At 54.2% G+C, this 27,585-nt stretch overlaps 2 protein-coding genes across 2 annotated transcripts; both read right to left on the bottom strand.

Moving 5' to 3' along the window:
• Positions 1 to 13,650: 13,650 nt before the first annotated feature.
• On the bottom strand, positions 13,651 to 16,629 carry LOC137914793 (anoctamin-10-like). Its single transcript, XM_068758289.1, has 7 exons — positions 16,612 to 16,629; positions 16,344 to 16,532; positions 16,065 to 16,256; positions 15,809 to 15,937; positions 14,966 to 15,082; positions 14,725 to 14,807; positions 13,651 to 13,747 (listed from the first exon to the last, which is right to left on the bottom strand). Exons 1-7 carry the CDS (start codon positions 16,627 to 16,629, stop codon positions 13,651 to 13,653), a joined length of 825 nt encoding a protein of 274 aa, XP_068614390.1.
• A 5,480-nt stretch (positions 16,630 to 22,109) lies between these two features.
• On the bottom strand, positions 22,110 to 26,851 carry LOC137914792 (anoctamin-10-like). The gene is made up of 7 exons (XM_068758288.1): positions 26,777 to 26,851; positions 26,613 to 26,687; positions 26,345 to 26,533; positions 26,066 to 26,257; positions 25,810 to 25,938; positions 24,968 to 25,084; positions 22,110 to 23,152 (listed from the first exon to the last, which is right to left on the bottom strand). Exons 2-7 carry the CDS (start codon positions 26,637 to 26,639, stop codon positions 23,099 to 23,101), a joined length of 708 nt encoding a protein of 235 aa, XP_068614389.1. The 5' UTR covers positions 26,640 to 26,687; positions 26,777 to 26,851; the 3' UTR covers positions 22,110 to 23,098.
• Positions 26,852 to 27,585: the final 734 nt, after the last annotated feature.

Below are 27,585 nucleotides of genomic sequence, written 5' to 3'. Positions count from 1 at the left end.
TTGGAGCGACGGCGCGGGTAGCTGTGGTTTGAGTACCGCTGTGGAGCGCCGTCTCGAGGTAGATGTCCTTTGAGGACCGTTGTGGAGCGCCGTCCGTGGGGTAGATGTCCCCTGAGGACCACTTTGGAGCGACGTCTGACGGCCGCGGGGTAGATGTCCCCTGAGGAGCACTGTGGAGCGACGGCTGCGGGGTAGATGTCGCCTGAGGACCGCTGTGGAGCGACGTCCGCAGGTAGCTGTGCTTTGAGGACGACTGTGGAGCGACGTTTGGAGGTAGCTGTCTCCTGAGGACCATTTTGGAACGACGGCCGACGGCCGCAGAGTAGATGACCCCTGAAGACGACTGTGGAGCGACGGCGCGGGTAGCTGTGGTTTGAGTACCACTGTGGAGCGACGGCCGCGGGGTAGATGTCCCCTGAGGAGCACTGTGGAGCGACGTCTCCGGGGTAGATGTCCCCTGTGGACCGCTGTGGAGCGACGTCCGCAGGTAGCTGTGCTTTGAGGACGACTGTGGCGCGACGACTCCGGGTAGCTGTGCTTTGAGGACGACTGTGGAGCGACGTCTCCGGGTAGATATCCTTTGAGGATGACTGTGGAGCGACGTCTCCAGGTAGATGTCCTCTGAGGACCGCAGTGGAGCAACGTCTCCAGGTAAATGTCCTCTGAGGACCGCGGTGGAGCGCCGTCTCCAGGTACATGTCCTTTTAGGACCGCTGTGGAGCGCCGTCTCCAGGTAGATGTCCTTTGAGGACCGCTGTGGAGCGCCGTCTCCAGGTGGATGTCCTTTGAGGACCGCTGTGGAGCGCCGTATCCAGGTACAGGTCCTTTTAGGACCGCTGTGGAGTGCCGTCTCCAGGTACATGTCCTTTGGGAACGACTGTGGAGCGCCGTCTCCAGGTACATGTCCTTTTAGGACCGCTGTGGAGCGCCGTCTCCAGGTACATGTCCTTTTAGGACCGCTGTGGAGCGCCGTCTCCAGGTAGATGTCCTTTGAGGACGACTGGAGCGCCGTCTCCAGGTACATGTCCTTTGAGGACCGCTGTGGAGCGCCATCTCCAGGTAGATGTCCTTTGAGGACCGCTGTGGAGCGCCGTATCCAGGTACATGTCCTTTTAGGACCGCTGTGGAGCGCCGTCTCCAGGTACATGTCCTTTGGGAACGACTGTGGAGCGCCGTCTCCAGGTACATGTCCTTTTAGGACCGCTGTGGAGCGCCGTCTCCAGGTAGATGTCCTTTGAGGACGACTGGAGCGCCATCTCCAGGTAGATGTCCTTTGACGACCGCTGTGGAGCGCCGTCCCGAGGTAGATGTCCTTTGAGGACCGTTGTGGAGCGCCGTCCGTGGGGTAGATGTCCTTTGAGGACGACTGTGGAGCACCCTCCCGAGGTAGATGTCCTTTGAGGACGACTGTGGAGCGCGTCCTCCAGGTACATGTCCTTTGGGAACGACTGTGGAGCGCCGTCTCCAGGTACATGTCCTTTGGGAACGACTGTGGAGCGCCGTCTCCAGGTACATGTCCTATGAGGACCGCTGTGGAGCGCCTTCTCCAGGTAGATGTCCTTTGAGGACCACTGTGGAGCGCCGTCTCCAGGTAGATGTCCTTTGAGGACGACTGCGGAGCGCCGTTCGCAGGTAGCTGTGCTTTGAGGACGACTGTGGAGCGACGTCTCCGGGTAGCTGTGATTTGGAAACGACTGTGGAGTGCCGTTTCCAGGTACATGTCCTTTGACAACAACTGTGGAGCGCCGTCTCGAGGTAGATGTCCTTTTAGGACCGCTGTGGAGCGCCGTCTCGAGGTAGATGTCCTTTGAGGACCGCTGTGGAGCGCCGTCTCGAGGTAGATGTCCCTTAAGGACCGCTGTGGAGCGCCGTCCGTGGGGTAGATGTCGCCTGAGGACCACTTTGGAGCGACGTCTGACGGCCGCGGGGTAGATGTCTCCTGAAGATGACTGTGGAGCGACGGCGCGGGTAGCTGTGGTTTGAGTACCGCTGTGGAGCGCCGTCTCGAGGTAGATGTCCTTTGAGGACCGTTGTGGAGCGCCGTCTCGAGGTAGATGTCCTTTGAGGACCTTTGTGGAGCGCCGTCCGTGGGGTAGATGTCCCCTGAAGACGACTGTGGAGCGACGGCGCGGGTAGCTGTGGTTTGAGGACGACTGTGGAGCGACGTCTCCAGGTAGATGTCCTCTGAGGACCGCTGTGGAGCGCTGTCTCGAGGTAGATGTCCTTTGAGGACGACTGTGGACCGCCGTCTCCAGGTAGATGTCCTTTGAGGACCGCTGTGGAGCGCCGTCTCGAGATAGATGTCCTTTTAGGACCGCTGTGGAGCGCCGTCTCCAGGTAGATGTCCTTTAAGGACCGCTGTGGAGCGCCGTCCGTGGGGTAGATGTCCCCTGAGGACCACTTTGGAGCGACGTCTGACGGCCGCGGGGTAGATGTCTCCTGAAGATGACTGTGGAGCGACGGCGCGGGTAGCTGTGGTTTGAGTACCGCTGTGGAGCGCCGTCTCGAGGTAGATGTCCTTTGAGGTCCGTTGTGGAGCGCCGCCCGTGGGGTAGATGTCCCCTGAGGACCACTTTGGAGCGACGTCTGACGGCCGCGGGGTAGATGTCCCCTGAAGATGACTGTGGAGCAACGGCGCGGGTAGCTGTGGTTTGAGTACCGCTGTGGAGCGCCATCTCGAGGTAGATGTCCTTTGAGGACCGTTGTGGAGCGCCGTCCGTGGGGTAGATGTCCCCTGAGGACCACTTTGGAGCGACGTCTGACGGCCGCGGGGTAGATGTCCCCTGAAGACGACTGTGGAGCGACGGCGCGGGTAGCTGTGGTTTGAGTACCACTGGAGCGACGGCCGCAGGGTAGATGTCCCCTGAGGAGCACTGTGGAGCGACGACTCCAGGGTAGATGTCCCCTGAAGACGACTGTGGAGCGATGGCGCGGGTAGCTGTGGTTTGAGTACCACTGTGGAGCGACGGCCGCGGGGTAGATGTCCTCTGAGGACCGCGGTGGAGCGCCGTCTCGAGGTAGATGTCCTTTTAGGACCGCTGTGGAGCGCCGTCTCCAGGTAGATGTCCTTTGAGGACGACTGTGGAGCGCCGTCTCCAGGTAGATGTCCTTTGAGGACCGCTGTGGAGCGCCGTCTCGAGGTAGATGTCCGTTGAGGACCGCTGTGGAGCGCCGTCTCCAGGTAGATGTCCTTTGAGGACGACTGTGGCGCGACGTCTCCAGGTACATGTCCTTTGAGAACGACTGTGGAGCGCCATCTCCAGGTAGATGTCCTTTGAGGACCGCTGTGGAGTGCCGTCCCGAGGTAGATGTCCTTTGAGGACCGCGGTGGAGCGCCGTCTCGAGGTAGATGTCCTTTTAGGACCGCTGTGGAGCGCCGTCTCGAGGTAGATGTCCTTTGAGGACGACTGTGGAGCGCCGTCTCCAGGTAGATGTCCTTTGAGGACCGCTGTGGAGCGCCGTCTCGAGGTAGATGTCCGTTGAGGACCGCTGTGGAGCGCCGTCTCCAGGTACATGTCCTTTTAGGACCGCTGTGGAGCGCCGTCTCCAGGTACATGTCCTTTTAGGACCGCTGTGGAGCGCCGTCTCCAGGTCGATGTCCTCTGAGGACCGCGGTGGAGCGCCGTCTCGAGGTAGATGTCATTTTAGGACCGCTGTGGAGCGCCGTCTCCAGGTAGATGTCCTTTGAGGACGACTGTGGAGCGCCGTCTCCAGGTAGATGTCCTTTGAGGACCGCTGTGGAGCGCCGTCTCGAGGTAGATGTCCGTTGAGGACCGCTGTGGAGCGCCGTCTCCAGGTACATGTCCTTTTAGGACCGCTGTGGAGCGCCGTCTCCAGGTAGATGTCCTTTGAGGACGACTGTGGAGCGCCGTCTCCAGGTAGATGTCCTTTGAGGACCGCTGTGGAGCGCCGTCTCGAGGTAGATGTCCTTTGAGGACCGCTGTGGAGCGCCGTCTCGAGGTAGATGTCCTTTAAGGACCGTTGTGGAGCGCCGTCCGTGGGGTAGATGTCCCCTGAGGACCACTTTGGAGCGACGTCTGACGGCCGCGGGGTAGATGTCTCCTGAAGATGACTGTGGAGCGACGGCGCGGGTAGCTGTGGTTTGAGTACCGCTGTGGAGCGCCGTCTCGAGGTAGATGTCCTTTGAGGACCGTTGTGGAGCGCCGTCTCGAGGTAGATGTCCTTTGAGGACCTTTGTGGAGCGACGGCGCGGGTAGCTGTGGTTTGAGTACCGCTGTGGAGCGCCGTCTCGAGGTAGATGTCCTTTGAGGACCGTTGTGGAGCGCCGTCTCGAGGTAGATGTCCTTTGAGGACCTTTGTGGAGCGCCGTCCGTGGGGTAGGTGTCCCCTGAAGACGACTGTGGAGCGACGGCGCGGGTAGCTGTGGTTTGAGGACGACTGTGGAGCGACGTCTCCAGGTAGATGTCCTCTGAGGACCGCTGTGGAGCGCTGTCTCGAGGTAGATGTCCTTTGAGGACGACTGTGGACCGCCGTCTCCAGGTAGATGTCCTTTGAGGACCGCTGTGGAGCGCCGTCTCGAGGTAGATGTCCTTTTAGGACCGCTGTGGAGCGCCGTCTCCAGGTAGATGTCCTTTGAGGACGACTGTGGCGCGACGTCTCCGGGTAGCTGTGCTTTGAGGACGACTGTGGAGCGACGTCTCCGGGTAGATGTCCTCTGAGGACCACGGTGGAGCGCCGTCTCCAGGTACATGTCCTTTTAGGACCGCTGTGGAGCGCCGTCTCCAGGTAGATGTCCTCTGAGGACCGCGGTGGAGCGCCGTCTCGAGGTAGATGTCCTTTTAGGACCGCTGTGGAGCGCCGTCTCCAGGTAGATGTCCTTTGAGGACCGCTGTGGAGCGCCGTCTCGAGGTAGATGTCCTTTAAGGACCGCTGCGGAGCGCCGTCCGTGGGGTAGATGTCCCCTGAGGACCACTTTGGAGCGACGTCTGACGGCCGCGGGGTAGATGTCTCCTGAAGATGACTGTGGAGCGACGGCGCGGGTAGCTGTGGTTTGAGTACCGCTGTGGAGCGCCGTCTCGAGGTAGATGTCCTTTGAGGACCGTTGTGGAGCGCCGTCTCGAGGTAGATGTCCTTTGAGGACCTTTGTGGAGCGCCGTCCGTGGGGTAGATGTCCCCTGAAGACGACTGTGGAGCGACGGCGCGGGTAGCTGTGGTTTGAGGACGACTGTGGAGCGACGTCTCCAGGTAGATGTCCTCTGAGGACCGCTGTGGAGCGCTGTCTTGAGGTAGATGTCCTTTGAGGACGACTGTGGACCGCCGTCTCCAGGTAGATGTCCTTTGAGGACCGCTGTGGAGCGCTGTCTCGAGGTAGATGTCCTTTGAGGACCGCTGTGGAGCGCCGTCTCGAGGTAGATGTCCTTTGAGGACCGTTGTGGAGCGCCGCCCGTGGGGTAGATGTCCCCTGAGGACCACTTTGGAGCGACGTCTGACGGCCGTGGGGTAGATGTCCCCTGAAGATGACTGTGGAGCGACGGCGCGGGTAGCTGTGGTTTGAGCACCGCTGTGGAGCGCCATCTCGAGGTAGATGTCCTTTGAGGAACGTTGTGGAGCGCCGTCCGTGGGGTAGATGTCCCCTGAGGACCACTTTGGAGCGACGTCTGACGGCCGCGGGGTAGATGTCCCCTGAAGACGACTGTGGAGCGACGGCGCGGGTAGCTGTGGTTTGAGTACCACTGGAGCGACGGCCGCAGGGTAGATGTCTCCTGAGGAGCACTGTGGAGCGACGACTCCAGGGTAGATGTCCCCTGAAGACGACTGTGGAGCGATGGCGCGGGTAGCTGTGGTTTGAGTACCACTGTGGAGCGACGGCCGCGGGGTAGATGTCCCCTGAGGAGCACTGGAGTGCCGTCTCCAGGTACATGTCCTTTGAGAACGACTGTGGAGCGCCATCTCCAGGTAGATGTCCTTTGAGGACCGCTGTGGAGTGCCGTCCCGAGGTAGATGTCCTTTGAGGACCGCGGTGGAGCGCCGTCTCGAGGTAGATGTCCTTTTAGGACCGCTGTGGAGCGCCGTCTCCAGGTAGATGTCCTTTGAGGACGACTGTGGCGCGACGTCTCCGGGTAGCTGTGCTTTGAGGACGACTGTGGAGCGACGTCTCCGGGTAGATGTCCTCTGAGGACCACGGTGGAGCGCCGTCTCCAGGTACATGTCCTTTTAGGACCGCTGTGGAGCGCCGTCTCCAGGTAGATGTCCTCTGAGGACCGCGGTGGAGCGCCGTCTCAAGGTAGATGTCCTTTTAGGACCGCTGTGGAGCGCCGTCTCGAGGTAGATGTCCTTTGAGGACGACTGTGGAGCGCCGTCTCCAGGTAGATGTCCTTTGAGGACCGCTGTGGAGCGCCGTCTCGAGGTAGATGTCCGTTGAGGACCGCTGTGGAGCGCCGTCTCCAGGTACATGTCCTTTTAGGACCGCTGTGGAGCGCCGTCTCCAGGTACATGTCCTTTTAGGACCGCTGTGGAGCGCCGTCTCCAGGTAGATGTCCTTTGAGGACGACTGTGGAGCGCCGTCTCCAGGTAGATGTCCTTTGAGGACCGCTGTGGAGCGCCGTCTCGAGGTAGATGTCCTTTGAGGACCGCTGTGGAGCGCCGTCTCGAGGTAGATGTCCTTTAAGGACCGTTGTGGAGCGCCGTCCGTGGGGTAGATGTCCCCTGAGGACCACTTTGGAGCGACGTCTGACGGCCGCGGGGTAGATGTCTCCTGAAGATGACTGTGGAGCGACGGCGCGGGTAGCTGTGGTTTGAGGACGACTGTGGAGCGACGTCTCCAGGTAGATGTCCTTTGAGGACCATTGTGGAGCGCCGTCTCGAGGTAGATGTCCTTTCAGGACCATTGTGGAGCGCCGTCCGTGGGGTAGATGTCCCCTGAAGACGACTGTGGAGCGACGGCGCGGGTAGCTGTGGTTTGAGGACGACTGTGGAGCGACGTCTCCAGGTAGATGTCCTCTGAGGACCGCGGTGGAGCGCCGTCTCGAGGTAGATGTCCTTTTAGGACCGCTGTGGAGCGCCGTCTCCAGGTAGATGTCCTTTGAGGACGACTGTGGACCGCCGTCTCCAGGTAGATGTCCTTTGAGGACTGCTGTGGAGCGCTGTCTCGAGGTAGATGTCCTTTGAGGACCGCTGTGGAGCGCCGTCTCGAGGTAGATGTCCTTTGAGGACCGCTGTGGAGCGCCGTCTCGAGGTAGATGTCCTTTGAGGACCGTTGTGGAGCGCAGTCCGTGGGGTAGATGTCCCCTGAGGACCACTTTGGCGCGACGTCTGACGGCCGCGGGGTAGATGTCCCCTGAAGACGACTGTGGAGCGACGGCGCGGGTAGCTGTGGTTTGAGTACCACTGGAGCGACGGCCGCAGGGTAGATGTCCCCGGAGGAGCACTGTGGAGCGACGACTCCAGGGTAGATGTCCCCTGAAGACGACTGTGGAGCGATGGCGCGGGTAGCTGTGGTTTGAGTACCACTGTGGAGCGACGGCCGCGGGGTAGATGTCCTTTGAGGACTGCTGTGGAGCGCCGTCTCCAGGTAGATGTCCTTTGAGGACGACTGTGGAGCGCCGTCCGCAGGTAGCTGTGCTTTGGAAACGACTGTGGAGCGCCGTCTCCAGGTACATGTCCTTTGAGGATGACTGTGGAGCGCTGTCTCCAGGTAGATGTCCTTTGAGGACCGCTGTGGAGCGCCGTCTCGAGGTAGATGTCCTTTGAGGACCGTTGTGGAGCGCCGTCCGTGGGGTAAATGTCCCCTGAGGACCACTTTGGAGCGACGTCTGACGGCCGCGGGGTAGATGTCCCCTGAAGATGACTGTGGAGCGCCGTCTCGAGGTAGATGTCCTTTGAGGACCGTTGTGGAGCGCCGTCTCGAGGTAGATGTCCTTTGAGGACCTTTGTGGAGCGACGGCGCGGGTAGCTGTGGTTTGAGTACCGCTGTGGAGCGCCGTCTCGAGGTAGATGTCCTTTGAGGACCGTTGTGGAGCGACGTCCGTGGGGTAGATGTCCCCTGAGGAGCACTGTGGAGCGACGTCTCCAGGGTAGATGTCCCCTGAGGACCGCTGTTGAGCGACGTCCGCAGGTAGCTGTGCTTTGAGGACGACTGTGGAACGACGTCTGGAGGTAGCTGTCTCCTGAGGACCATTTTGGAGCGATGGCCGATGGCCGCGGAGTAGATGACCCCTGAAGACGACTGTGGAGCGACGTCTCCAGGTAGATGTCCTCTGAGGACCGCGGTGGAGCGCCGTCTCGAGGTAGATGTCCTTTTAGGACTGCTGTGGAGCGCCGTCTCCAGGTAGATGTCCTTTGAGGACGACTGTGGCGCGACGTCTCCGGGTGGCTGTGCTTTGAGGACGACTGTGGAGCGACGTCTCCGGGTAGATGTCCTCTGAGGACCACGGTGGAGCGCCGTCTCCAGGTACATGTCCTTTTAGGACCGCTGTGTAGCGCCGTCTCCAGGTAGATGTCCTCTGAGGACCGCGGTGGAGCGCCGTCTCGAGGTAGATGTCCTTTTAGGACAGCTGTGGAGCGCCGTCTCCAGGTAGATGTCCTTTGAGGACGACTGTGGAGCGCCGTCTCCAGGTAGATGTCCTTTGAGGACCGCTGTGGAGCGCCGTCTCCAGGTAGATGTCCTTTGAGGACGACTGTGGAGCGACGTCTCCGGGTAGATATCCTTTGAGGACGACTGTGGAGCGCCGTCTCCAGGTACATGTCCTTTTAGGACCGCTGTGGAGCGCCGTCTCCAGGTACATGTCCTTTTAGGACCGCTGTGGAGCACCGTCTCCAGGTAGATGTCCTTTGAGGACGACTGTGGAGCGCCGTCTCCAGGTACATGTCCTTTTAGGACCGCTGTGGAGCGCCGTCTCCAGGTACATGTCCTTTTAGGACCGCTGTGGAGCACCGTCTCCAGGTAGATGTCCTTTGAGGACGACTGTGGAGCGCCGTCTCCAGGTACATGTCCTTTGAGGACGACTGTGGAGCGCCGTCTCCAGGTACATGTCCTTTGAGGACGACTGTGGAGCGCCGTCTCCAGGTAGATGTCCTTTGAGGATGACTGGAGCGCCGTCTCCAGGTAGATGTCCTTTGAGGTCCGTTGTGGAGCGCCGTCCGTGGGGTAGATGTCCCCTGAAGACGACTGTGGAGCAACGGCGCGGGTAGCTGTGCTTTAAGGACGACTGTGGAGCGCCATCTCCAGGTACATGTCCCCTGAGGACCGCTGTGGAGCGACGTCTGCAGGTAGGTGTCCTCTGAGGACGACTGTGGAGCCACGTCTGCAGGTAGGTGTCCTCTGAGGACGACTGTCCCGGAACAGTTCATTTCATTCGCTAACTGTCCCTGAAGGTTTGTTGTCCTGCTTCACTGAGTGAACCATCGCTGCTCCTTCGTGTCTCTCCAGGAGGTAAGAAATACTCGGGACAGTGGTTGGACACTCAGCGTCATGGCAACGCTGTTGTCTGCTCCCAGTACGGCGTGTATTATGAACAACAGGATGAGTACAAGTATTCATAACATACCTTTGAGGTGTGGCCTGAGGAGCTGCAGGCGCCAGCGGGCTCCGTTCAGGTCATTTGTGTGATTCAGGAATACGTAATAGAAGCATGCTTTTCTAGTTTGTTTGTTTTTTGCATTCTTTCAGTACTTCTAAATACGCACTCGACACGTGTCCCTAAACGGGACATTCTGTTTGTTGGACTGAGGCAACATTATACTGAAGTGTAACTTGAAACATTATAAATGTTGAAAGTGTTTTATTGTGTTCCTGAAAGTCCGCGTCTTCATTCAGCAGCAGCTTCACCCCATCAGACGTTTGATGAGCCCATACAGGAAGTCAAGCCTGTGCTCCACGGCGACTTCCTGTGGTGCACGGATGACCTGCTTCCTCTCTTCCTCCATGTGGTGCGTTGTCTCACACACACACACACACACACACACACACACACACACACACACACACACACACACACAGATCTGTTTGCTGCTCTACTCCACAGGATCAGGAATCTGGGAGCTGAGGTCAGTCTGATGGAACATTGAATGGATCCCAATGTCCTGCAGGGGGAGCTGTGACTGCAGGTAGGACCCCCCCCCCCCCCCCCCCCCTAACACAGATAATAATCTGATCTACTGCTGACTCTTTGCACATTGTTAAAACAAAAAATTCCAATTGCGGTTGATAAATAAATCATCATGGATATATTGCTAAATGATATTTAGAGGGCTGTGCAGCGTTTTTATCTGATATCTAATATTCTGCGTCGTCCTTTCACCAGCACTTAATGATTCTGCTACAGGCCAGCAGGAGGCACCGAGGGAGGAGCTCACACCGAAAAGATCACACCGAGGAGCCATCAGAAACGAAACCAGTCCAAACCACTGCCCTCTACTGGAGGACTCTGGACACTGCACTGGGCCGAGGCAGTGGGATAAAACCAGTCCAAACCACTGCCCTCTGCTGGAGGACTCTGGACACTGCACTGGGCCGAGGCAGTGGGATAAAACCAGTCCAAACCACTGCCCTCTGCTGGAGGACTCTGGACACTGCACTGGGAGGAGAGCGTTACTCCTTCACATTCTGCCTCAGGACAAGGAGAAGCTCTTCACTGATCAGTGTAACATGGCAGCACATCAGTCCCTGGTTTTTACAGTGAAGCAGCACGGCGCCCTCTAGTGGACAATTTAAAACTCCCCAAAGTGAACTCCAGTGTTTAAAAGTCTATAAATGATATATTTCTAAATGTTTCACTTGACAGTATTTTAATATGACACCATGGTAAATCATTGACAGTCTAAAAAGGTGCAGCTATCTATTATAGTAGGGGCCTAAGTCATATCCTCCGAGGGCCACATCAGCATTATGGATGTCTTCAAAGGGCCAGTAGTAACTAACGCACTGTAAATGTAACTTACGATGCAACGGTGACGCACCGAGCGGTCGGCCGCTTCATTTCAATATTTATTAACGCAGCATAACGGCAAAGTTAACTTTCACACTGAGAACCGGGGGTTTCAGACAAGGTGGGGGTCGGAGTCCATGTTCATGGAGGAAGCTGGAGAACCTGCGTGTCTTCTGTGTGGAGGAAGTGAGGCGGTGCTGAAAGAGTATAATCTGAGACATTATGGAACGAAACACGGACAAAAACAAGAATACGGACACGGAACAAAGGCTGCAGAAGGTTGAGGAATTAAAACGAGGCCTCAAATCTCAACAGGCTCTGTTCAGAAAAGCTAAATCACAAATCAGGCTGTTGTCAAGGGCAGTTTGTTTGGCAGAAGAGATCGCTAAATCAACAATTGATGGAATCTTACGAAGATTGTCTGATTTGAAGATTGTATCTGCTGTAAAATCCGGATCTCTGGATATTTATCTCAAATAAACCATTTCTTGCTCTTTAAATTTCATACCTTTAATAATTCTTTGCCAGACCTTAATGTTTCCTATACAAGTGTTTTCTCACGCTGAGTCTGAATATGGCAGATTTTATTAACTGTACCTTATTTGTTTCCGTCACTTATCCAAACATTCACCTGAGCTACTTTCAAGATGTCTCTGTCTGGCAGCCCGAACCCAACCCCCCCCCCCCCCCCCCCCCCTGCATCCCCTGATTATAGATTATAGCTACAGACATGAGGCCGTGATCCCGGTCACTGAAGGTGCTGAAACCAAGTCGGTGGTAATAAACATGCTACTTGAGACTTAGGAGGTTTCGTGCTACAACCGAGCTGCTGCTGGACCAAGTTGCTCACAAACAGTGTTTTCAGACACGGTCCCTCCATCACGTCCCACCCAGGAAGGCGTCTCTTTATTTTCTCAGCATCAGATTGAATGCATGATGCACAAAGCAGAGCTGATGCATAGTTTCACTTCCTGCCAACGTACCCCCCCCCCCCGCTGTGTCATTGACTCATCTAAATAGCTAGCAGTGAGAGTTCAACATTAAACGTTGGCGCTGAAACTGAAAGGAGACAATTAAATGCTGCCCTTTGAAACGCATCGATCCGATTGGTTGATTTGATGTCGGCAGAGCACCGGACAGAGAGTTGATCTGATCTCAGTTCAGTCCGTCGCACTCTAGACTGTTGTCTCCAGAGTCCTACACATGTATACTACAGTATGTGGTAGACCCTACGCTGATGTCATCGGACCCTTTTAGCCAATCATCGAACCCGTCCTCCAGAAGGTTTGTTCAGAACCTTTTGAGTAAACCCAACAACAAACAAACAGACAAAACCTCCTTGAAGGTAAACCTAAACCTAGAATTCAACCCAAAGTGAAGGGAACATGGAGTTCTGATACAAAATCAATATGTTCTAGATTATTAGCATGTCATAACTACAACAATCATTTGTTCCACCTTCCGAAAATAAAACGTTATTACAGTACATCTCATTAAAATGTCAGGGGTTGGTAAGCAGCTGTTCTAAAACCGAGGTCAGCTCCTGGGGGGGCGCGTCGCTGACCCTCGTCAGCTCCTGGGGGGGCGCGTCGCTGACCCCGTCGTCAGCTCCTGGGGGGGCGCGTCGCTGACCCTCCCCTCCTCGGTGACAGTAAAGACACGTTGCAGGGAAACGGCACACACAAAGCAGCATCGTGTGAAAACACGGGAGTGAGGTGTGTCGACGCCGCCCATCAGCACCTGTAGCCCCGCCTCTCCTCACTGAGCTCCGAGGCTTCAAGCATTTTCTGCAAACAGAGCAAAACACACAATGTGGATTTGTTGCGGGGGGGAGGGGCACCCCCTCCTTCCTTGTTAGCTGTGTTTCTAAAAGGCAGGGGGGACGCAGAGCTCAGAGTGGCTGAACGTCAGACCGCATCTAACTGGGAGAGACATGGAGGACATCAATGGACTGTGCGCAGCGCCGGACGACAACGCGGTGCCATGACCTGCCTGAAGGACACATCCAATGGTTGGCTGATGCCCTTTCATTGAGTTCAGTCAATCTGGTGCAGATTCTAAATGTACATCTAACTTGAACAAGCATGAAGAGGACATGTTTCCTTGACGCCTGAAAGACCTCGACCAAATATGGGACCTGCGTGTTTCTTACATCAAACTGTAAAGGCAATTGATCAGATTCCCTTTTTGAATCAATAAATGCCCACGGTGAGGCGGCGGGCTGGTGTGGGCTTGCTTAGCACCACAACTCAGCCGCCACGTGTTGGAGTTCACCCCAGTGAAGGAAAGGGTCGCGTCCCTGTGCCTTCAGGTCAGGGACAGGCGTCTCCTTGGTGTGAGTTCAGTGCAGAGTACCTGGCCTTCTTGGAGTCCTTGGGAGGGGTGCTGGTACTCCATTGTTCTTCTGGGGGATTTCAGCACTCATGTGGGCAGTGACAATGAGACCTGGAGGGGGGGTGATTGGGGTGAATGGCCTCCTTGATGCTGTTGGACTTCTGTGCTCGTCACAGTGTGTCCATAACGAACACCTTGTTCAAGCACAGAGATGTCCATAAGTGCACGTGGCACCAGGACACCCCAGGCCAGAGGTCGACGATCGACTTCATTGCTGTGTCATCTGACCTCTGGCTGCTTGTCTCGGACACTCGAGTGAAGAGAGGGGCAGAGCTGACAACTGATCACGACCTGGTGGCGAGTCGGATCCGCTGGCAGGTTAGGAGGCCTCAGTCAGTGCGGTGTTCGACTCCCACCTCCGGGAGAACTTTTACAGGATCCTGGAGGAGACTGAGGGCATTAAGTCCGAGTGGACCATGCTCTCCATGTCGTCTGCAGGCGGCAACCCCCGAACCCGGTGGTGGAGTCTGGAAGTAAGGGATACCGTTAAGCTGAAGAAGGAGTCTGATCGAGTCTTGCTGACTCGTAGGACTCGGGAGGCAGCTAACAGGTACCAGAAGGCTAAGCGTACTGCGGCCCGAGTGGTTATGGAAGCAAAAAACCCGGGCCTGGGAGGAGTTCGGCGAGGCCATGGAAAACGACCATCAGTCAGCCTCGAATACATTCTGGCGAATTGTCCGGCGCATCAGGAGGGGAAAGCGATCCACAGCCAACACTTTACAGCGAAAGCGGCGAGCTGCTGACCTCGACTGGCGATATTGTTGAACAGTGGAAAGAATAATTCAAAGGTCTCCTCAATCCCGGTACCGTGTCTTTTATGGAGGAAGCAGAGGCGGACGCCTCCACCGCCGGGCTGAGGTGACTGAGGCGGTTCTCCAGCAGGACGAGATTCACCCTGACTATCTTAAGTCTCTGGATGTGCAGGGACTGTCCTTTTCAAGAAGGGGAAGTGGAGGGTGTGCTTTAACTGCAGGGGGTTCACGCTCATCAGCCTTCCAGGGCGCTGGGAGGAGGATTTGACCAGTAGTCAAACCTCGGATTCAGGACAAACAATGTGGTCTTCGTCAAGGTCAGAGAACACTGGATCAGCTGTACACCCTCGATCAGGTACTCGAGGGTTCGTGGGAGTTCTCCCAACCAGTCCACATGCGTTTTGTGGATTTGAAGAAGGCTTTTGCCTGGACTAAGTCATATTTAGATGTTGGTTTCTGCTGTTATTTCTCCAGACACCTTGTTCCGAGGCATCACGTTTTGTTTTTGCTGACACTGACAGGATGTTGGGAGGAAACCAGATCAAACTTTTATTGTCACAAATGGAGGCTCATTAAGACCTGAAAGCAAACGCAACATTCCTTCACTAATTACATGGATAACTGATCGTCTCCAGCATTCTAATGTCCCGCCTTCTTGTCCCGTGAGGGTCGCCACAGCAACCCGACCTCACGTAGTGAGGGAGGAAACGAGAGTGGCTGGTGTTGGGGAGGACGATGCAAAGGACAGGGTGAAGTGGAGAAGGTTGATCTGCTGCTGCTCACGGGACAAGACGAAAGGACAGGAGTTCTCAATGTGAGGACAGCACAGAAACAAACGGCACTGTGGTCGCTGCTGTTTGTAGTGTTGACGCCATCTTGCTGACTAAAGTGTTGAGATGTTGTCTTTGAAACGGCGTCTCTGTGGTGCTTCACCTTTTTCTTGAGGGCCTCCAGCGACTCAAACTCCAGGCGGGACAGTTTAATGCGGACGTGTTTGGGAACATCTGGGATGAGGAAGGCCAGGATGAACTTGAAGGCTAGCAGCACATGCTAAAATCACAGAATAGCAAACATCTTACATTAAAATACTTCTGGGACAGCTTTTACATGCATCATTTATTAAATAAAAACAGCGAGGACATGAACACGCTTTGAAAGGGAAGACCGATGCTATGCTTCTTAATAACGTTACCTAAGGGAAGCATATACAGCGTGAACAGAATAGGTCCAAGCACTGAACCCTGTGGAACTCCATATTTAACTTCAGTGTACGTAGAAGATTCATCATGAACACGTACAAACTGAAATCTATCAGATAAATATGATCTAAACCAGTTCAATGCAGATCCTCTAACACCAACAGATTGTTCCAGCCTCTGTAACAGAATCTGATGATCTGTCAACACTGACATTAGCATTAGCATCTCGTTTTTGTCTGCTCCTACTCTGTCTCGCTATCGCTTCCCGATACATCTCCTTGTTTTTGACTCTCCTCCAGTCAGTCACACTCTCTCTCTCAACCCAGCCGGTCAGACAGATGGCCGTCCACCATGAGCCTAGGTTCTGTCCAAGGTTTCTGCCTGTTAAAGGGAAGTATTTTCTTGCCTCCGTCTCCAAAGTTCTTGCTCTTGTGGGTTACGTTGGGTTCTGTGTTTCCCTGCTACTCCTGTAAAGTACCTTGAGATGACTTCCTGTTCTGATCTGGTGCTATAGAAACTCAATTGACTTAAAATAGAATTGAGTTGAATAACCAACATCTGTGTGTCGGTGAATTACCTCAATGGCTGCTGTCCAAAGTATGAGCTGTGTCTCTGATGCTGGGAAGTAAGCCTTGACTTGTGGAGATATGCCGATCAGCGCACAATTTGTCACAACAGCAATCACACTCATGGCCTCGAAGGCGAGCTAGACAGAGACAGAGACAGAGACAGAGACGACAGAGACAGAGACAGAGACGTCAGACACATTGTCTTAAGCTCTTGAGGTGGTGTGAATTTGCTTGTATAGCCAGATGTTCGGTTTCTTCCATCACCTGCCAGACGCCCATGTTGGCCGCCGGGTCAGAGAAGGGACGTTGGAACACACGACACATCTTGAAGGCATCAGAGTACATCTCTGTGAAGTTGTTCAACAACACCAGGACAGCAGCCAGAGGGTAGACACAGGAGAACAGGCTGACGTACCCGAACAGCAGAAACAGCTCCAGGTAGTCGTCAAAGGTACCCTGACGGGGCGAGACGCAGACACGCAGATCTACGTAGCACACACACGAACGAACAGGAGAGCAAGATGCAGATCTGCGTGAACCTACCAGGTACGTGCTCATGTAGGCCTCCAGCCGGACCTGCTCCGCCAGAGGAAGCTCTTTGTCCTGCAGAGAACTTGTCACCTGGACTTTCCGGATCATCTTCTTGTTACGTCTCCTCTGAAGCCAATAAGGCATGAAGGCTTCCATAAACTGATTCAAGATCTGACTGGTGATCAACAAGGTGGCCAGACTCTGGACAGAAGAGCACAATGCTAACCAGGACGAGTGGAGCAGCGGCTTGGGTGGGCAGACGGGGGGACAGGAAGCCTACCTGCCTCAGAAGCACCATGTCCTGCCGCGGGGTAGATGTCCCCTGAGGAGCACTGGAGTGCCGTCTCCAGGTACATGTCCTTTGAGAACGACTGTGGAGCGCCATCTCCAGGTAGATGTCCTTTGAGGACCGCTGTGGAGTGCCGTCCCGAGGTAGATGTCCTTTGAGGACGACTGTGGAGCGCCGTCTCCAGGTAGATGTCCTTTGAGGACCGCTGTGGAGCGCCGTCTCGAGGTAGATGTCCGTTGAGGACCGCTGTGGAGCGCCGTCTCCAGGTACATGTCCTTTTAGGACCGCTGTGGAGCGCCGTCTCCAGGTACATGTCCTTTTAGGACCGCTGTGGAGCGCCGTCTCCAGGTAGATGTCCTTTGAGGACGACTGGAGCGCCGTCTCCAGGTAGATGTCCTTTGAGGACCGCTGTGGAGCGCCGTCTCGAGGTAGATGTCCTTTGAGGACCGCTGTGGAGCGCCGTCTCGAGGTAGATGTCCTTTAAGGACCGTTGTGGAGCGCCGTCCGTGGGGTAGATGTCCCCTGAGGACCACTTTGGAGCGACGTCTGACGGCCGCGGGGTAGATGTCTCCTGAAGATGACTGTGGAGCGACGGCGCGGGTAGCTGTGGTTTGAGGACGACTGTGGAGCGACGTCTCCAGGTAGATGTCCTTTGAGGACCATTGTGGAGCGCCGTCTCGAGGTAGATGTCCTTTCAGGACCATTGTGGAGCGCCGTCCGTGGGGTAGATGTCCCCTGAAGACGACTGTGGAGCGACGGCGCGGGTAGCTGTGGTTTGAGGACGACTGTGGAGCGACGTCTCCAGGTAGATGTCCTCTGAGGACCGCGGTGGAGCGCCGTCTCGAGGTAGATGTCCTTTTAGGACCGCTGTGGAGCGCCGTCTCCAGGTAGATGTCCTTTGAGGACGACTGTGGACCGCCGTCTCCAGGTAGATGTCCTTTGAGGACTGCTGTGGAGCGCTGTCTCGAGGTAGATGTCCTTTGAGGACCGCTGTGGAGCGCCGTCTCGAGGTAGATGTCCTTTGAGGACCGCTGTGGAGCGCCGTCTCGAGGTAGATGTCCTTTGAGGACCGTTGTGGAGCGCAGTCCGTGGGGTAGATGTCCCCTGAGGACCACTTTGGCGCGACGTCTGACGGCCGCGGGGTAGATGTCCCCTGAAGACGACTGTGGAGCGACGGCGCGGGTAGCTGTGGTTTGAGTACCACTGGAGCGACGGCCGCAGGGTAGATGTCCCCGGAGGAGCACTGTGGAGCGACGACTCCAGGGTAGATGTCCCCTGAAGACGACTGTGGAGCGATGGCGCGGGTAGCTGTGGTTTGAGTACCACTGTGGAGCGACGGCCGCGGGGTAGATGTCCTTTGAGGACTGCTGTGGAGCGCCGTCTCCAGGTAGATGTCCTTTGAGGACGACTGTGGAGCGCCGTCCGCAGGTAGCTGTGCTTTGGAAACGACTGTGGAGCGCCGTCTCCAGGTACATGTCCTTTGAGGATGACTGTGGAGCGCTGTCTCCAGGTAGATGTCCTTTGAGGACCGCTGTGGAGCGCCGTCTCGAGGTAGATGTCCTTTGAGGACCGTTGTGGAGCGCCGTCCGTGGGGTAAATGTCCCCTGAGGACCACTTTGGAGCGACGTCTGACGGCCGCGGGGTAGATGTCCCCTGAAGATGACTGTGGAGCGCCGTCTCGAGGTAGATGTCCTTTGAGGACCGTTGTGGAGCGCCGTCTCGAGGTAGATGTCCTTTGAGGACCTTTGTGGAGCGACGGCGCGGGTAGCTGTGGTTTGAGTACCGCTGTGGAGCGCCGTCTCGAGGTAGATGTCCTTTGAGGACCGTTGTGGAGCGACGTCCGTGGGGTAGATGTCCCCTGAGGAGCACTGTGGAGCGACGTCTCCAGGGTAGATGTCCCCTGAGGACCGCTGTTGAGCGACGTCCGCAGGTAGCTGTGCTTTGAGGACGACTGTGGAACGACGTCTGGAGGTAGCTGTCTCCTGAGGACCATTTTGGAGCGATGGCCGATGGCCGCGGAGTAGATGACCCCTGAAGACGACTGTGGAGCGACGTCTCCAGGTAGATGTCCTCTGAGGACCGCGGTGGAGCGCCGTCTCGAGGTAGATGTCCTTTTAGGACTGCTGTGGAGCGCCGTCTCCAGGTAGATGTCCTTTGAGGACGACTGTGGCGCGACGTCTCCGGGTGGCTGTGCTTTGAGGACGACTGTGGAGCGACGTCTCCGGGTAGATGTCCTCTGAGGACCACGGTGGAGCGCCGTCTCCAGGTACATGTCCTTTTAGGACCGCTGTGTAGCGCCGTCTCCAGGTAGATGTCCTCTGAGGACCGCGGTGGAGCGCCGTCTCGAGGTAGATGTCCTTTTAGGACAGCTGTGGAGCGCCGTCTCCAGGTAGATGTCCTTTGAGGACGACTGTGGAGCGCCGTCTCCAGGTAGATGTCCTTTGAGGACCGCTGTGGAGCGCCGTCTCCAGGTAGATGTCCTTTGAGGACGACTGTGGAGCGACGTCTCCGGGTAGATATCCTTTGAGGACGACTGTGGAGCGCCGTCTCCAGGTACATGTCCTTTTAGGACCGCTGTGGAGCGCCGTCTCCAGGTACATGTCCTTTTAGGACCGCTGTGGAGCACCGTCTCCAGGTAGATGTCCTTTGAGGACGACTGTGGAGCGCCGTCTCCAGGTACATGTCCTTTTAGGACCGCTGTGGAGCGCCGTCTCCAGGTACATGTCCTTTTAGGACCGCTGTGGAGCACCGTCTCCAGGTAGATGTCCTTTGAGGACGACTGTGGAGCGCCGTCTCCAGGTACATGTCCTTTGAGGACGACTGTGGAGCGCCGTCTCCAGGTACATGTCCTTTGAGGACGACTGTGGAGCGCCGTCTCCAGGTAGATGTCCTTTGAGGATGACTGGAGCGCCGTCTCCAGGTAGATGTCCTTTGAGGTCCGTTGTGGAGCGCCGTCCGTGGGGTAGATGTCCCCTGAAGACGACTGTGGAGCAACGGCGCGGGTAGCTGTGCTTTAAGGACGACTGTGGAGCGCCATCTCCAGGTACATGTCCCCTGAGGACCGCTGTGGAGCGACGTCTGCAGGTAGGTGTCCTCTGAGGACGACTGTGGAGCCACGTCTGCAGGTAGGTGTCCTCTGAGGACGACTGTGGAGCCACGTCTGCAGGTAGGTGTCCTCTGAGGACGACTGTCCCGGAACAGTTCATTTCATTCGCTAACTGTCCCTGAAGGTTTGTTGTCCTGCTTCACTGAGTGAACCATCGCTGCTCCTTCGTGTCTCTCCAGGAGGTAAGAAATACTCGGGACAGTGGTTGGACACTCAGCGTCATGGCAACGCTGTTGTCTGCTCCCAGTACGGCGTGTATTATGAACAACAGGATGAGTACAAGTATTCATAACATACCTTTGAGGTGTGGCCTGAGGAGCTGCAGGCGCCAGCGGGCTCCGCTCAGGTCATTTGTGTGATTCAGGAATACGTAATAGAAGCATGCTTTTCTAGTTTGTTTGTTTTTTGCATTCTTTCAGTACTTCTAAATACGCACTCGACACGTGTCCCTAAACGGGACATTCTGTTTGTTGGACTGAGGCAACATTATACTGAAGTGTAACTTGAAACATTATAAATGTTGAAAGTGTTTTATTGTGTTCCTGAAAGTCCGCGTCTTCATTCAGCAGCAGCTTCACCCCATCAGACGTTTGATGAGCCCATACAGGAAGTCAAGCCTGTGCTCCACGGCGACTTCCTGTGGTGCACGGATGACCTGCTTCCTCTCTTCCTCCATGTGGTGCGTTGTCTCACACACACACACACACACACACACACACACACACACACACACACACACACACACAGATCTGTTTGCTGCTCTACTCCACAGGATCAGGAATCTGGGAGCTGAGGTCAGTCTGATGGAACATTGAATGGATCCCAATGTCCTGCAGGGGGAGCTGTGACTGCAGGTAGGACCCCCCCCCCCCCCCCCCCCCCTAACACAGATAATAATCTGATCTACTGCTGACTCTTTGCACATTGTTAAAACAAAAAATTCCAATTGCGGTTGATAAATAAATCATCATGGATATATTGCTAAATGATATTTAGAGGGCTGTGCAGCGTTTTTATCTGATATCTAATATTCTGCGTCGTCCTTTCACCAGCACTTAATGATTCTGCTACAGGCCAGCAGGAGGCACCGAGGGAGGAGCTCACACCGAAAAGATCACACCGAGGAGCCATCAGAAACGAAACCAGTCCAAACCACTGCCCTCTACTGGAGGACTCTGGACACTGCACTGGGCCGAGGCAGTGGGATAAAACCAGTCCAAACCACTGCCCTCTGCTGGAGGACTCTGGACACTGCACTGGGCCGAGGCAGTGGGATAAAACCAGTCCAAACCACTGCCCTCTGCTGGAGGACTCTGGACACTGCACTGGGAGGAGAGCGTTACTCCTTCACATTCTGCCTCAGGACAAGGAGAAGCTCTTCACTGATCAGTGTAACATGGCAGCACATCAGTCCCTGGTTTTTACAGTGAAGCAGCACGGCGCCCTCTAGTGGACAATTTAAAACTCCCCAAAGTGAACTCCAGTGTTTAAAAGTCTATAAATGATATATTTCTAAATGTTTCACTTGACAGTATTTTAATATGACACCATGGTAAATCATTGACAGTCTAAAAAGGTGCAGCTATCTATTATAGTAGGGGCCTAAGTCATATCCTCCGAGGGCCACATCAGCATTATGGATGTCTTCAAAGGGCCAGTAGTAACTAACGCACTGTAAATGTAACTTACGATGCAACGGTGACGCACCGAGCGGTCGGCCGCTTCATTTCAATATTTATTAACGCAGCATAACGGCAAAGTTAACTTTCACACTGAGAACCGGGGGTTTCAGACAAGGTGGGGGTCGGAGTCCATGTTCATGGAGGAAGCTGGAGAACCTGCGTGTCTTCTGTGTGGAGGAAGTGAGGCGGTGCTGAAAGAGTATAATCTGAGACATTATGGAACGAAACACGGACAAAAACAAGAATACGGACACGGAACAAAGGCTGCAGAAGGTTGAGGAATTAAAACGAGGCCTCAAATCTCAACAGGCTCTGTTCAGAAAAGCTAAATCACAAATCAGGCTGTTGTCAAGGGCAGTTTGTTTGGCAGAAGAGATCGCTAAATCAACAATTGATGGAATCTTACGAAGATTGTCTGATTTGAAGATTGTATCTGCTGTAAAATCCGGATCTCTGGATATTTATCTCAAATAAACCATTTCTTGCTCTTTAAATTTCATACCTTTAATAATTCTTTGCCAGACCTTAATGTTTCCTATACAAGTGTTTTCTCACGCTGAGTCTGAATATGGCAGATTTTATTAACTGTACCTTATTTGTTTCCGTCACTTATCCAAACATTCACCTGAGCTACTTTCAAGATGTCTCTGTCTGGCAGCCCGAACCCAACCCCCCCCCCCCCCCCCCCCCTGCATCCCCTGATTATAGATTATAGCTACAGACATGAGGCCGTGATCCCGGTCACTGAAGGTGCTGAAACCAAGTCGGTGGTAATAAACATGCTACTTGAGACTTAGGAGGTTTCGTGCTACAACCGAGCTGCTGCTGGACCAAGTTGCTCACAAACAGTGTTTTCAGACACGGTCCCTCCATCACGTCCCACCCAGGAAGGCGTCTCTTTATTTTCTCAGCATCAGATTGAATGCATGATGCACAAAGCAGAGCTGATGCATAGTTTCACTTCCTGCCAACGTACCCCCCCCCCCGCTGTGTCATTGACTCATCTAAATAGCTAGCAGTGAGAGTTCAACATTAAACGTTGGCGCTGAAACTGAAAGGAGACAATTAAATGCTGCCCTTTGAACGCATCGATCCGATTGGTTGGTTTGATGTCGGCAGAGCACCGGACAGAGAGTTGATCTGATCTCAGTTCAGCCCGTCGCACTCTAGACTGTTGTCTCCAGAGTCCTACACATGTATACTACAGTATGTGGTAGACCCTACGCTGATGTCATCGGACCCTTTTAGCCAATCATCGAACCCGTCCTCCAGAAGGTTTGTTCAGAACCTTTTGAGTAAACCCAACAACAAACAAACAGACAAAACCTCCTTGAAGGTAAACCTAAACCTAAAATTCAACCCAAAGTGAAGGGAACATGGAGTTCTGATACAAAATCAATATGTTCTAGATTATTAGCATGTCATAATTACAACCATCATTTGTTCCACCTTCCGAAAATAAAACGTTATTACAGTACATCTCATTAAAATGTCAGGCGTTGGTAAGCAGCTGTTCTAAAACCGAGGTCAGCTCCTGGGGGGGCGTGTCGCTGACCCTCGTCAGCTCCTGGGGGGGGCGCGTCGCTGACCCTCCCCTCCTCGGTGACAGTAAAGACACGTTGCAGGGAAACGGCACACACAAAGCAGCATCGTGTGAAAACACGGGAGTGAGGTGTGTCGACGCCGCCCATCAGCACCTGTAGCCCCGCCTCTCCTCACTGAGCTCCGAGGCTTCAAGCATTTTCTGCAAACAGAACAAAACACACAATGTGGATTTGTTGCGGGGGGGGGGGGGGCACCCCCTCCTTCCTTGTTAGCTGTGTTTCTAAAAGGCAGGGGGGACGCAGAGCTCAGAGTGGCTGAACGTCAGACCGCATCTAACTGGGAGAGACATGGAGGACATCAATGGACTGTGCGCAGCGCTGGACGACAACGCGGTGCCATGACCTGCCTGAAGGACACATCCAATGGTTGGCTGATGCCCTTTCATTGAGTTCAGTTAATCTGGTGCAGATTCTAAATGTGCATCTAACTTGAACAAGCATGAAGAGGACATGTTTCCTTGACGCCTGAAAGACCTCGACCAAATATGGGACCTGCGTGTTTCTTACATTAAACTGTAAAGGCAATTGATCAGATTCCCTTTTGAATCAATAAATGCCCACGGTGAGGCGGCGGGCTGGTGTGGGCTTGCTTAGCACCACAACTCAGCCGCCACGTGTTGGAGTTCACCCCAGTGAACGAAAGGGTCGCTTTCCTGGAGGAGACTGACGGCATTAAGTCCGAGTGGACCACGCTCTCCATGTCGTCTGCAGGCAGCAACCCCCGAACCCGGTGGTGGAGTCTGGAAGTAAGGGATACCGTCAAGCTGAAGAAGGAGTCTGATTGAGTCTTGTTGACTCGTAGGACTCGGGAGGCAGCTAACAGGTACCAGAAGGCTAAGCGTACTGCGGCCCGAGTGGTTATGGAAGCAAAAAACCCGGGCCTGGGAGGAGTTCGGCGAGGCCATGGAAAACGACCATCAGTCAGCCTCGAATACATTCTGGCGAATTGTCCGGCGCATCAGGAGGGGAAAGCGATCCACAGCCAACACTTTACAATGAAAGCGGCGAGCTGCTGACCTCGACTGGCGATATTGAACAGTGGAAAGAATAATTCAAAGGTCTCCTCAATCCCGGTACCGTGTCTTTTATGGCGGAAGCAGAGGCGGACGCCTCCACCACCGGGCTGAGGTGACTGAGGCGGTTCTCCAGCAGGACGAGATTCACCCTGACTATCTTAAGTCTCTGGATGTGCAGGGACTGTCCTTTTCAAGAAGGGGAAGTGGAGGGTGTGCTTTAACTGCAGGGGGTTCACGCTCATCAGCCTTCCAGGGCGCCGGGAGGAGGATTTGACCAATAGTCAAACCTCGGATTCAGGACGAACAATGTGGTTTTCGTCGAGGTCAGAGAACACTGGATCAACTGTACACCCTCGATCAGGTACTCGAGGGTTCGTGGGAGTTCTCCCAACCAGTCCACATGCGTTTTGTGGATTTGAAAAAGGCTTTTGCCTGGACTAAGTCATATTTAGATGTTGGTTTCTGCTGTTATTTCTCCAGACACCTTGTTCCGAGGCATCACGTTTTGTTTTTGCTGACACTGACAGGATGTTGGGAGGAAACCAGATCAAACTTTTATTGTCACAAATGGAGGCTCACTAAGACCTGAAAGCAAACGCAACATTCCTTCACTAATTACATGGATAACTGATCGTCTCCAGCATTCTACTGTCCCGCCTTCTTGTCCCGTGAGGGTCGCCACAGCAACCCAACCTCACGTAGAGAGTGAGGAAACGAGAGTGTCTGGTGTTGGGGAGGACGATGCAAAGGACAGGGTGAAGTGGAGAAGGTTGATCTGCTGCTGCTCACGGGACAAGACGAAAGGACAGGAGTTCTCAATGTGAGGACAGCACAGAAACAAACGGCACTGTGGTCGCTGTTGTTTGTAGTGTTGACGCCATCTTGCTGACTAAAGTGTTGAGATGTTGTCTTTGAAACGGCGTCTCTGTGGTGCTTCACCTTTTTCTTGAGGGCCTCCAGCGATTCAAACTCCAGGCGGGACAGTTTAATGCGGATGTGTTTGGGAACATCTGGGATGAGGAAGGCCAGGATGAACTTGAAGGCTAGCAGCACATGCTAAAATCACAGAATAGCAAACATCTTACATTAAAATATTCTGGGACAGCTTTTATATGCATCATTTATTAAATAAAAACAGCGAGGACATGAACACGCTTTGAAAGGGAGGACTGATGCCATGCTTCTTAATAATGTTACCTAAGGGAAGCATATACAGCGTGAACAGAATAGGTCCAAGCACTGAACCCTGTGGAACTCCATATTTAACTTCAGTGTACGTAGAAGATTCATCATGAACACGTACAAACTGAAATCTATCAGATAAATATGATCTAAACCAGTTCAATGCAGATCCTCTAACACCAACAGATTGTTCCAGCCTCTGTAACAGAATCTGATGATCTGTCAACACTGACATTAGCATTAGCATCTCGTTTTTGTCTGCTCCTGCTCTGTCTCGCTATCGCTTCCCGATACATCTCCTTGTTTTTGACCCTCCTCCAGTCAGTCACACTCTCTCTCTCAACCCAGCCGGTCAGACAGATGGCCGTCCACCATGAGCCTAGGTTCTGTCCAAGGTTTCTGCCTGTTAAAGGGAAGTATTTTCTTGCCTCCGTCTCCAAAGTTCTTGCTCTTGTGGGTTACGTTGGGTTCTGTGTTTCCCTGCTACTCCTGTAAAGTACCTTGAGATGACTTCCTGTTCTGATCTGGTGCTATAGAAACTCAATTGACTTAAAATAGAATTGAGTTGAATAACCAACATCTGTGTGTCGGTGAATTACCTCAATGGCTGCTGTCCAAAGTATGAGCTGTGTCTCTGATGCTGGGAAGTAAGCCTTGACTTGTGGAGATATGCCGATCAGCGCACAATTTGTCACAACAGCAATCACACTCATGGCCTCGAAGGCGAGCTAGACAGAGACAGAGACAGAGACAGAGACGACAGAGACAGAGACAGAGACGTCAGACACATTGTCTTAAGCTCTTGAGGAGGTGTGAATTTGCTTGTATAGCCAGATGTTCGGTTTCTTCCATCACCTGCCAGACGCCCATGTTGGCCGCCGGGTCAGAGAAGGGACGTTGGAACACACGACACATCTTGAAGGCATCAGAGTACATCTCTGTGAAGTTGTTCAACAACACCAGGACAGCAGCCAGAGGGTAGACACAGGAGAACAGGCTGACGTACCCGAACAGCAGAAACAGCTCCAGGTAGTCGTCAAAGGTACCCTGACGGGGCGAGACGCAGACACGCAGATCTACGTAGCACACACACGAACGAACAGGAGAGCAAGATGCAGATCTGCGTGAACCTACCAGGTACGTGCTCATGTAGGCCTCCAGCCGGACCTGCTCCGCCAGAGGAAGCTCTTTGTCCTGCAGAGAACTTGTCACCTGGACTTTCCGGATCATCTTCTTGTTACGTCTCCTCTGAAGCCAATAAGGCATGAAGGCTTCCATAAACTGATTCAAGATCTGACTGGTGATCAACAAGGTGGCCAGACTCTGGACAGAAGAGCACAATGCTAACCAGGACGAGTGGAGCAGCGGCTCGGGTGGGCAGATGGGGAGACAGAAAGCCTACCTGCCTCAGAAGCACCATGTCCTGCATGACGAAGGCGATGTAGAACAGTGAGGAGAAACAGTTGACGAAGTTGAACTGTGAAAATGAAAAGAAATACTGCACTCTGATCACGGAAGCATGAAAGTGGCAAAGCTGAAAGACATAAGTATGCGATTCCTACTCACGACCAACACTTTGAGGACCAAGTGATTCTGATACGAAGACTTCAGCCTGTGATTTTCTAAAGGCACAGAGAAGAGAAGCCGTTTGGAGCAGGAGCAGGAGCATGAGCATGGAAGCTACAGCTAATGGAAGCTACAGCTAATGGAAGCTACAGCTAATGGCAGCTACAGCTAATGGCAGCTACAGCTAATGGCAGCTACAGCTAATGGCAGCTACAGCTAATGGCAGCTACAGCTAATGGCAGCTACAGCTAATGGCAGCTACAGCTAATGGAAGCTACAGCTAATGGCAGCTACAGCTAATGGCAGCTACAGCTAATGGCAGCTACAGCTAATGGCAGCCACAGCTAATGGCAGCCACAGCTAATGGCAGCCACAGCTAATGGCAGCTACAGCTAATGGCAGCTGTGTCCACGGAGACACGCTACGCGTCCTCACGCATACAGCGTCACAAAAAAAAGGTATCTGCTGTACTGCAGTAGCAGGTAGAAGCAGTATCTGCTGTACTGCAGTAGTAGCAGGCAGAAGCAGCATCTGCTGTACTGCAGTAGGAGCCGGTAGAAGCAGTATCTGCTGTCCTGCAGTAGTAGCCGGTAGAAGCAGTAGTAGTAGCAGGTAGAAGCAGTATCTGCTGTACTGCAGTAGTAGCAGGTAGAAGCAGCATCTGCTGTACTGCAGTAGGAGCCGGTAGAAGCAGTATCTGCTGTCCTGCAGTAGTAGCCGGTAGAAGCAGTAGTAGTAGCAGGTAGAAGCAGTATCTGCTGTATTGCAGTAGTAGCAGGTAGAAGCAGTATCCTATTTACTGCTGTAGT

This window comes from Brachionichthys hirsutus, unplaced genomic scaffold, assembly GCF_040956055.1.
Source record: "Brachionichthys hirsutus isolate HB-005 unplaced genomic scaffold, CSIRO-AGI_Bhir_v1 contig_478, whole genome shotgun sequence".
Taxonomy (NCBI): Eukaryota; Metazoa; Chordata; class Actinopteri; order Lophiiformes; family Brachionichthyidae; genus Brachionichthys; species Brachionichthys hirsutus.
The sequence above is the reverse complement of the archived record's forward strand: the minus strand, read 5'-3'. Positions and strand labels throughout refer to the sequence as shown.